Genomic DNA, 12,335 nt, shown 5'->3' on the forward strand with positions numbered 1-12,335 from the left:
ATTGTATGAAAGCAATTACTTGATTATATTCCATATTTTGAGATGATCCCGCAACATCATGTGACTTGGTCAAGATGGCAGATGACGAAGCCACCGCAACAAAACTTTTTGGACTCCTGAATGGCATTGCTAAGCGAGATTATCTTGGGATAGGAGAGATCACTGATGAATATATGAAAGAAGAACTCTTTGCAGATATTTCTAACGAAGAATTCACGACTTTGGTCACCAAATGCAAAAGCTTGATCAAGGTTAGTAACCCTCAGTCCCTCACTTTTTTTCTCCAATTCAGTCCTACGCATTACAATAGATGTATGCATTGTGTACCTATTTCGAAGTGCACTGCCTCGGCCCTCGGCCTCGCCCACTGGCACTGTCACACTGATCTCTCCACTCAGTTCCTGATCCTTCGCCTCGGACCAGGTTTTCTTTGCCCCTCCTCTCCCTTCTCCCCAATCTCTATTCTCTATCTATTCATTTTGTATTACTTATATAAATGCACTTTCTCAGTCCCTGACTTTAATTATAGACGGTCGCATATGCGAAGTTGGGTTAACCCTACAGGGCTCCGCCGCTTGCGGCGGAGCCCTGTAGGGTTAAAGTTGGGTATGCAAAAAGGGTGGCGTATGAACAATTTTACACACAGTGCCATGGATAAATTGTTGCTACATCACAGCATCTTGACCAAATTTATTGAGTAATATCTCATTTTGAAGCTAGAACTATAGGCTAAATATACTATGAATTAGATCAATACAATATCAGGAACAAAAACTATAGCACATTAAGTTTGAAGTAACAGGGGTGGCGGAGCCGGTGGATGCGGTAAATGATAAAATATTAATTAAACCTAATTAACAACTTACTATAATATGTAATATGACTGTTATTCTAGTATTTCTGGGTGTTTTAAAGCAGGGAACAACTAAATGTCGTAAAAATTTGACAATTTTGAAAATATGCAGCAATGGAATACATGTGTATGTCAGCTCTGATCTGCATCCTAATCAATTAGTAAACCGGAGAGATTTGGTTAATTATCTAATTTGTAATCTTAATTTTTAGTACAAATGTTGTGTATCATTGCAACAAACATTTCTACCCATGATGTTGTCATTTTGCCAAGTATATAAATACAGTAACAGGTATTTTGGGGGCAAAAATGTGAAATTAAATACTGTTAATTAATTAGTATAATTAATACGCATACAATAATAGATAATTATTCGATCTTTGGTACAGATTTAATTATTGATGTTTCAAGATTATAACTGCAAAATACTCGGGTGATCCAATGTTGCATAAACTTTTGACACCATTTTATGTGCAGCAGGTCCAATTTGAGGAAAACACATTTCAAAATTCACATTTACATTGAGTCTATGTAATAATTAGCTGTTAATTAGTTATTTTAAGGAAAAATAAAGGTAATCGAGACTTAAAACTTTTTCATCATTTAGAGAATGGTAATAGCTATAACATATCAAAAAATAAAATTTTTGACCATTTTTACCCTGTTCGTGAAATTGGACCACCTTATGACATGCGACCAGACGTGAGACGGTTAGAGCATTTTTTTCCATCAGAAAATATACACAAACATAATGACAAATCACATTTCGAGGTAAATAAACAAATGGTAATGCTCACTGCTTTTCCAAAAATATCACGATCAGAAAGTCGGCTGTATAATTCAGCTTCAATGTCGAAGTCATTGTTTGAATCCTCAGTCAGACATCGCATTGCTTCGCTTCACTGCACCGTTATTTTGAATTTGATATGGATTGATGTTAGCAACCAGATCATGTGAACAAACTGCTGCAGGCGAATCTTTTGGTCGCTAACTTCAGCCCATATCAACATTAAAATGAAGCCAAGCGAAGCGCGCAATGTCCGACTGAGGTTGATTCAAGCGATGTCCTCATGATCGAAGCCAAAATACAGCCATTCCTGATGGTGATATTCATAAAAGTGGTGGGTATACCGACCTTGAAATGTGATCGAGGGACTTGCTATGACATTTGTGAACGATTTCTAGATCTAGTGGGGAAATTGCTCGAAGTTGGCCGTGACAAATCTGTATGCATTAGCGCCTACTTACTACTATTCTTTACATGACGTTATCAGGATTATTTTATTTATTTTAAAATTTCTCATTAAAAAATTTGAGCGTATCGTTAATAGATCGTTGCTATCAAATGTCATCACTATTTTATTATCATCATAGTATTATTTTTATTATAATTTTTTGTAATGAGTACATGTATTATTATTATGATCATCATCTTTACTCTACTATTCGTAAGAGAAAAGTGTTAGTTCATTATCAAAATGAAATTCCTGATCAGGACATTAAATTTATATTCATCTTTGTTATTCTGAACAGAATGTTGTCTCGATTGACATGGATTTCAACCAGCTTGAGGCCTTCTTAACATCGCAAATGAAAAAGAAAGAAGGTGGGATATCTCAAGCACAAGCAACAGCTTTTACAAAGTTTTGGAGAAACAACAGATCGAAAATACATGAAAAAGTGGTTTCACAGGTAATGATGTATATTTATGTCTACATTTTTTTCAAAATGTAAACTGGTTAATCAATTGATATTGTTCAGTGATATTTATTGAAAAAACCGTTTTAAAATATGAATATCAATTTCTCTTTTCTGCGATTTTTTTTCTCATCTCTTCCTCATACCCTATATCACTGTTTTGTTCCATGTTCTGTTTGATGTTGTCTGCCTCATTATCGTAACCCCTCTTAGCTGGAGGTCTTTCATTGGCCTTACACCAACTTCCCTTTGTGTCTGCCTTCTCCTTTTCTTTCACCCCTTCACTATAAAACCTGATTGGTCATCTCTACTCACTAGTGCCCTTTTTGTCTCCTTGTTTCTAGTGTTGCTGTTGCATGTCTGTGGTCTATATTATGGTTGTTCCACTTTATATGTTGTCATTTTGCCTCCGACAGATTCTGCTAGGATCAAAAGCTTGGGCCACTTTTGACTCTCTAATTACTCCATTGGCTCTCTCTTTTTTTAGATAAGCAGTTTTCAGCAGCTTCTTTTTGCCATTGATCTCCTTTTCTGCTGTTGTATCACTCCCATGTGATCCTCCTTATCTAATTTGTCTAGTTTTATCCACATATGTTTGATTTTTGTGTATTTGTGTTTTCTTATTTACTTTCCTTCCACAGTTAAACTTGTATAACTTTGTTTTTTTTTCTGGTATCTTTGTCTGTTCTAATTGTACCTTCTCTCCCATTTTGTTATACTTCCTTTCCATCCCAGGGTCTTTTCTGATCTGTTCTGTGTCGATTTTACTTTTCAGCTTGATTTAATTAACTTTGTGTATTCTTTTTATCATTCTGTTTTAGGTCCAGTTCAAATCTACTCGATTTTTTCTCTTTCTTTATATTTTGATTTGTTATGAATATCCATTTTCTTTGTTTTACACATTTTTTATATTCTAGGTCTCTTTTCTACCATGACTAACCATCTATCTTTATTTTACCAGCTCAGGAAGATCAAGCTGAAGGCCCTCAAGACCTCTTTTCACCAGGACAATTACAGATTTTGTTCCCTCAATCGCATTTTATCCACCTAGGCCTCCAACTTCATTTCACTCCCGGTCTCGGTACTCTCACACCTGAACTTCGCAAACGCTGGAACCAGACCTTACATGGAGCTTCAGTTCGACTAATTAACATCCTCTCTGAACAGTGTATTGCTTCTCTTGATTCTTTTTCAGCTGACATCAGTAGCTTGGAAGACTAACTACGTTCTCGTTGAACCCACACCCAGTGGCTTCATTATGATGAAATTGAATCTGATCTCTCTAAACACAGGTCTCTCCTCACTGAACGCAGGAACAAGAAAATAGGCAACCTCACAAAGGAGCGACAACGGTCAAACAGATTTAGGCGACATACCAACAACAATGATGCATCCCCCCAGAAACCTCTCTTCTCTCTAAAGGGCTCAAGTTTTGCCCAATGCCACCAGAAGTTGAGCAGATAGCTCTCAGCCAAGACCTCTGTACATTCTATCGTAGGATACGTCTCAAAGAGTTCTTTTTAGATGAACCCCCTTGTGATCCCGAGCCCTTCTACCGGAAAAGCACATGGATTCCACCCAAGAATAGAGTTCCTTCCCTTGAAACTTACATTCAAGCTGTCTCATCCCAAGTTTGCTCCACAGATACCCTCGACACCAGAGCACATGACAACCTTCCTCGAGAAGAATGCCAGGCTCTCTCATCACTCAAAAGCAGGTCCGAAATCATCGTCAAGCCTGCAGACAAAGGATCAGCCGTCGTTGTAATGGACCGCCAGCAGTACATCTATGAAGTCATGAAACATCTCAATAATCCATCTCACTATGCACTTCTCGATTCTGACCCTACTTGTAATTTCTCCCTACAAATCCAATTGACACTGATTGACATGAGAGAACACAAGCATCTCTCCGAGAAGGCCCACAAATTTCTCTCCCCTACTAATGCTAAACCTGCCAGCTTGTATCTCCTCCCCAAGATCCACAAACTTGGCAACCCTGGTCGACCCATCCTCTCAGGAAATGGTTCCCCAGCAGAGAACATCTCCCTTTTTGTTGATTACCACATTAAACCCCTTGTCTCACGTGTACCCTCTTACATTCACGACACTCCAGACTTTCTCAGGAAACTAAATGACATCAAGGACCAGATACCCGAGACTGCAATCATTGGCTTTTTCGATGTTTCTTCACTGTTCACCAGCATTCCCCATGATGAAGGTATCCAAGCATCATGTGAAGCCTTGGCCGCCAGTGGCCATTCCAGTCCCCCCATATCCGATATCAAATCTCTGATATCTCATGTACTAACGAAAAACAACTTCACATTCATGGGCAAGCACTACCTACAGATATTCCGTACAGCAATGGACACCCGGATGGCTCCTTCATTCGCCTGTCTCTTCATGACCAAGCTGGAACAGCAGATGTTAGATTCAGCCCCCTGTCGCCCATGGATTTGGTGGCGTTACATGGATGACATTTTCTTCATCTGGACCAGGGAGGAAGATAGCCTCCATACATTCATTGACCACATCAATTCCTTCCACAGGACCATCAAATTCACTTCTGATTTCTCCCAAGAGGAAACCCACTTCCTTGATGTCACAGTCCAGATAAGGTCTAACGGTATCACCACTACCCTGTACACTAAACCCACAGAAACCTCCACTCATCCAGCCCTTAGACTTCGCCTATCTGCTCCGAGGACCCTGATTTTTCCCTCCATGCCAGGAATTTGCAGAGACATCTCTGTGCCAGGGCAGTCCAACTGGCAATTAACAAAGTTCGTTCTCTCCTCAGATCTGAAGTTCTCATACCAAAAAGTGACAAGGAGACTACTGACAGAATACCGCTTGTGACCACCTTCCATCCAAATCTACCCCCTCTCTGCAAAATCCTGGTGCGATAACCACCACATTTTACATACTTCTGATCGTCTCCAACAGGCCGTTCCTGATACTCCCCTCCTAGCATACCGTCACCCACCGAATCTCAGGAACCTCATTGTACGTGCTGAAGTGCCCTCCCTCACTAGCCATTCTACTCCCATACAGCATGGCACCTTCAAATGCACCAGCAACAATCACAAGGGCGACACTTTCACCAGCAACTCTAGCAGCCTTTCTCACCAAACCAAGGGCAACATCACATGCACTACCACTAATGTTGTATATCTCATCACTTGCAGAGTTTGTGGGGTACAATACATAGGGGAAACAGAGACCACACCAAAGAAACGATTCTACGGGCACAGATCCACCGTCAACACAGCAAAGCTGGACACTCCAGTTGGCCGCCATTTCAACTTTCCCAACCACTCCATCACTGACATGATGCTACAGGGCATCAAATCTTTAGGTACCCGTCCTTGCTCAGTCCGTACTAGCAGAGAGAAGTTCTGGATGAAACGACTTAGCACCACCCAACCTCATGGCCTGAACATCCAAGAGGGGAACGACTGATTAATCTTTCCTATTCACTTTCAATTTATATATAGGCCTACATATAATTTTTCCCCGCAGCTCTTATAGATAAGTTTTATTTTCTTCCTCTACTTTCCTCCCATATCTCATACAAGCTCAGCTTCAATTATTCCTTATTCAGGCGATATAATAATTATATATATTTTTCTCCACTCACCTCTTTTAGATTTACCTCATATTTATTTTGCTTATTTACATGTATACTATAATTTCTTTATAATACACTACACCCCCTCTCTCATACAACCTCAGCTTTTATATTTGCTTTACCTTTTTAGGCAATATGCTTCTCCTTTTTTCATATAAAATGTTTGTTTTTTTTTCTACTATGTACTCTTGTTTTTCCCCCTCACACCTAGCGGATATACAATATCAGTTACACCATATATTTTTTCATATACATTCCTTTTGGATACATTTATATACAAATACTTAAAGATATATATTTATGCTTACATTTTTCTCTTAGTTTGTTATGCTTTATCATACATGCTTATATGTCTTTTGCACATTATCAGTTGTTCCCCTTTCTGTTTGACCCACCTCTCACTAATTCTCTTGCTATTCATCTTTTCCTCATAGCCTCTATCACTGTTTTGGTCCAGATCCTGTTTGATGTTACCTGCCTCATTATCTTAATCCCTCTTAGCTTGAGGTCTTTCATTGGCCTTACCTATACCAGCCCTTTGTGTCTGCCTACTCCTTTTCTTTCATCCCCTTCACTATAAACTTGATTGGTCATCTCTACTCACTAATACCCTTTTTGTCTCCTTGTTTCTATTGTTTCATGTCTGTGATCTATATTATGGTTGTTCCACTTTATGTGTTTGTCATTTTGCCTCTGACAAAGATTCTGCTAGGATTGAAAGCTTAGGCCCTTTTTGACTCTCTAATTTACTCCATTGGCTCTCTTTTTTTTAGATGAGCAGTTTTCAGCAGCTTCTTTTTGCCATTTTTTTCTTAATTACTGCAAAGTATTTTTTTTGAGGGGGGTAGCTAAATTCTACAGAACATTTTTATTGCAAGCATGTTTCAATAAAAAAAAAGAGAATGGGTTGTCACAAGCGCATGTAAACAAGGTATAAATTTTCATGTTTATTGAGTTGTTTTATTTTGTTGAAATCACTCAGTAATTCATCAATTCATCATTTCATTAATGCAGTCAATATTTGGAAACACGCTAAAAGATGTCAGTTGGAGAATCGATATAAAGAGCCAAGCCAAACATATAGACCAAATCAATATGCCAACTGCAATTGTAGAACTCAAACTGGCAGATAATAGTCATATAGATAAGGTAAAGTATATTGAGAATATATTTCTACTTCTATCATGGTATGTCAAGTAAATTTATAGGCAAAATTTAACTTTCGTTTCACACTTTATTCATTTGTCATGACTTGATAGATGTTTTGTATTTTCATTTTTGATTGCATTTGATTTTTTTTTTTCAGATTAAACTCCTTGTAGACTCTTTTCGATAATTGATAATTTTCTTGTTCTTCAAGGTTTGCTGTATTTTATTCCTGTATCTTCTTCCCAATCTTTAAAGGTTAATTTGTTCTGAATAAAAAAGAGTAATTTATGGGGACGTTCACACAAATAAAAAATAAAGAAAAAGACTTATTGTGAATATAGTAGTAAAAAAGATAACAAAACATTGGTGAATGTTTGAGGAAAATCTGTCAAAGATTAGAAAAGTTATAAGAAGTTTAATTTTTTGATTTGTGACATATGTGAGCAGTTTTCCATGTATTGTGATTGAAAAAAAACAATTAAATGTCATTTTCTCATTAAATTGAAAATGGCTTTTAATGAACCTTAAGTGTATCAACAGACAAATCATTTCACACTCACCATGGGCAAATGAAATTTTGTCATCTTGGACCACTAACAAAAATGTAAATTCATGTATTTAATATAACATAACGTATGGGCAGCTGCTGGAATATGACATCACAATTCATTAACTTGAAATACTAATAATTTTCTTAATCTTTGATTGATTTTCCTAAAATCTTTAGTTACCAATATTTTCATTATTTTCTGGTATTTTTACAACAATCTTTTTATTACCTAAATCGCCTGAATTATAATTACAAAAAAAATATTTTACAAAGAGATCCTCATTTATTATATTCAAATAACATCAGTACAAAGTGAATTAAAAAGTACAATCAAATTAAATCATAAAAACAGAACCTACTAGGAAAACTTGTTATAGTTTGTGTAGGTGCCCAGGAACAAATACTATTCAAGAAATGACATTCATAAATATTCTTAACTAGGCCTTTCCTTTCAATGAAAATGATAATGAATTAAAAAAAATATATTTACACTATGCTGGCAATGCTAGATAACATTTCCTTCTATTTTGTTCCCTGATCCATAGGATCCCGATCATCTTCGGTTTGAGATGGACGAGAATCAACTCAACCAAGTTATTGGAAATCTGGAGGAGATAGAGAAACAGATCATTGCTCACTGCCAATAGATTACAGTCTTGCCGAAACTCATTCATTATGAAGGAGAAAGAAAATGTTACATGTATTTTAAAGTAATTTCATATCAAAAGTTATTTTATTCCTTTAAGTAATGATAACACAAAACGGCATCATGTATACTTTTTGTGGAACATACATTAAGATAATGCCTTACGCAGATAATTTGACAACCTACCGTAGAATCGAAGCTGAGAGTCACACTCTCCCAATTTGAATATTGCAATCACTAATGCTATGGAGATAGCAAATTGGCAATGCAAAAAAGATGTGTGATGTCACTTGTGAACAACTCTCCCCATTACTTTAGTATATATTGCACTTAAATTGCCTCTTTTATCACATCTATCCATAGATCATGTGTTCTTTCTACATGAGGGCATGTAATACATATTTTTTAAGAATACATCATGGATAAAGAGTTTGTATCATCATAAGAAAAAGCAAAAAGAGACATTTTGAGGGTATTTTATAGTCCACCAAAGGGAAAGTTGTTCATCAGTGACATCACACATCCTTGTCGCATTGCCAATAGGAGGATCTCCATAGCATTAGTGATTGCAATATTCAAATGCTCATAACTTTCTCATTATTTGTCCGATTTTTCTCAAACTTTCTTTATTCTTTGATTTTTCTGTTTCTACACAAGCCTATTTGTTCCAAAGGTTTCATCCCCTTTAATGTTATTTATTTTTAATGCATCAGTCCTTGATATATAAATAATGATCTGATGATGGGTTTTATGTAAATGGGAGAGTTGATAATGTCACACACTTACACTCCTTGCTTACACTCAAACTTTCTTTTGTTTTTTATGAAATTATTGAAGATGTCGGGAAGCTTGTGAATGAATTATCTGATAATTTACAATAATGGTGATTCCGCATGTTCAAGCTAATGTGAAGTCTGTTGTAGGATGGAATAACATGATATTAAAGCCTGTGTATAGCTTTGGTAAAGGGTCAATAATGTGATTGATAATCAAATATCATCTAATATGACAGTCTTACTGAAGCGTAGAGACCGTTAGATATTTTTCCAACTGCACTTCTCTGAGAAAATTTCAAATATTCAAATCTTGGATATATAGCGCCCTCTCTCGGCGATGCTTGTTTTAAATTTAAAAAATGGGCATTCAAGCACTTATCTTATAAATTTAGTGATTAGATATCCAAAAGTTACAGACAAAGAACATATCTTGAAAGTTTCAGCCCATTCCATGATTTGGAATAGGATTTAATTGAAAGAAAAAAACACACATATTTTAATTTGATCGGGTGACCCGATCAAGTTAAATTTCCATTTTCATTTCATATCCTCCACATCATAACTGTTATAGGGCATATCCATTCATATTAGCTAGCAATGAATTGGAATAGTGATAGGTGCATTTTGGTGGATTTACCAAAACTATACACAAGCTTTAAAGGGGAATCCAGCCTTGGTCATAAAATGTAGTTTTGGAAAGGAGAAAAATAGATAAAACAGAATGGTGAAAGTTTGAAAGAAATCGGACCAGCAATAAGAAAGTTATGGCTGCTTTAAAATTGAAATCCCTATGATTGTGTAGATTTCAAATTGGCAACTGGGTAAGTAAATTATGACAAGAGGCAAGGACAACTTTCCCATAGGCCATGTACTTAATTATCAGGGATTTGTGGTTTTCTCCTAAATGCCCATTCCCCTGGGGCAGTAATCTAAATATAACCCTGGTAGTATATTGTTTTATGTCCTCATGAAAGAAAAATAAAATTTGAAGTAAAACATTTGAAAAAATGACATATTAGCCATTTTATGTATTGGAGTACATGGAAGAGTAGTCCTTGCCTTACATCACTGTGACATCACATATGTGGCCAATTTGCAGTCTCCATGGATCTAGGGATTACCAATATTCACAACTTAAAAAAAATCATAACTTTCTTATTATTTGTCAGATAGTATTCAAACTTTCACCTATCAACTTGTCTGATTTTTCTTATTCCCCTAAGAACAAGTTTTTATTTGGGTTGGATTCCCCTTTAAAAATGAATAGTGATTGATGTTCCATTATTTGCAAATTATCCATGTTGTGCAGATAACTGTTTGCGAAAATCTATTTGTTCTTTTTTACATTAGATTTTTAATGAAATTAATTTTTTCTTGAGTTATTCAAATCATAATTGTTAGTATCAATTTGATCTTTAGAAATAAAGAGCAAGTTTTGTAGGTTTTTCACACTGTATCCATTCCAAAAAAGGTGTACAAATTTCGAGATCACTTTTTTGTGTCTCAATTATTTTCATCTGTAAAGAACAAAGGTCTATATATTGTGTAAGATATATTGTGCAAACATTTTGTAATAGGGAAAACCAAGAAATCAATGTCATAGAAGATATACTTCAGTAAATAGATTCTGCGCTCTATAAATTCATATATTATTATAGAATTGCATAAGTTTAAGGTATTATTTTTTTATCACTTTAAGATTTAAAAGGCATTTGAAGAGCTTATGTAATGTGAGTTATTGGTTTACAATACCAATCTAAAATTCACAAATGAGACTATATTTGAAAATTGTATCATTCTTTCTTAAGGGGTGGGGCTTTTTGGGGGGGGGGGGCTGTTTTGCAATTTTTCATTATATTTCTTGCAAATACTTTTTGAATTGTTAAGATGGTGAGAATTACAGTTTGAAAAATAATCTATAAGAATTGTTTTAAGAGAGCAAATCTGAGCCATTTTGTTTGAAACTATCATCCAATACATATCAGTTGTCTTGACTTAGAATTGCTTTATGGCCACAATATTACCATTTGTTTTTAACTGATAATACTTTATACTAGTTTTATTTATGAAACAGTGATACAATATTTTTTTGTGTGTTTTTCAATTACATGTAGTCATGTATGATATGAAAAAATAATGTGATATTGCAGGAAATATATTGTTTTGTGTTTGTAAATACATTTCATACCTAAAGTATCATGGCTATTAAAATAAATGGTTTCTAAATCAGAAATTTATAGTATACTGTGTAATCATAGTCAATCAGTTTGATGGATATGTATAGATCTATTCTTAAAAATGTTTTAAGGCACTTTTCCAAAATTTAAATATCAGCAATTAAACATACATGCAGTACACTGGCGGATCCAGGGGGGGGGCACAGCCAGAACGCGCCCCCCCCCCCTTTGAGAAGCAAGTTTAATGAAAAAATGTAAAAATGCCATTAAAACAGAGGTGTGCCCCCTCTTTTGAAATTGAAGACCTTTTTTTTTACTTTTTATTTAAAAAAAAATTTTTTGGAAGGTTGTCAAATTTGGGGGGGTACAAAATATCCTTAATTTGTGGTTGAAAACTTTTTTTTGCTTGTCAAAATTTTCATCCGAAAAATTGCCCCCCACCCCTTTAGAAAATCCTGGATCTTCCCCTGATGCAATATGATCAAATTTTAGTAATATGAATGGTAACATTGAAAGGAAAACAATAATATTAATGCAGATATCCCCATATGAAGTTGGTGTAAAGGACAAGTCCACCCCAACAGAAAATTGATTTGAATAAAAAGAGAAAAATCCAACAAACAACACTGAAAATTTCATCAAAATCGGATGTAAAATAAGAAAGTTATGACCTTTTAATGTTTTGCTTAATTTCATAAAACAGTTATATGCACATCCTGATTGGCATGCAAATTAGGAGACTGATGACGTCATCCACTCACTATTTCTTTTGTATTTTATTGTATGAAACATTACATATTCTAGTTTTCAAGTGAAACAATGATTTATTCCCCCTGAACATGTGGAGTAAGCA

The 12,335-nt window shown here is 35.4% G+C and overlaps 1 protein-coding gene across 1 annotated transcript; it reads left to right on the top strand.

Moving 5' to 3' along the window:
* Nucleotides 1-31: 31 nt before the first annotated feature.
* Nucleotides 32-8,734, top strand: LOC121418253 (COMM domain-containing protein 1-like). The gene is made up of 4 exons (XM_041612009.1): nucleotides 32-251; nucleotides 2,387-2,545; nucleotides 7,199-7,333; nucleotides 8,429-8,734. The coding sequence occupies exons 1-4, from the start codon at nucleotides 75-77 to the stop codon at nucleotides 8,528-8,530; spliced, it is 573 nt and encodes a 190-aa protein (XP_041467943.1). The 5' UTR covers nucleotides 32-74; the 3' UTR covers nucleotides 8,531-8,734.
* Nucleotides 8,735-12,335: the final 3,601 nt, after the last annotated feature.

This window comes from Lytechinus variegatus, chromosome 7, assembly GCF_018143015.1.
Source record: "Lytechinus variegatus isolate NC3 chromosome 7, Lvar_3.0, whole genome shotgun sequence".
Lineage (NCBI taxonomy): Eukaryota > Metazoa > Echinodermata > Echinoidea > Temnopleuroida > Toxopneustidae > Lytechinus > Lytechinus variegatus.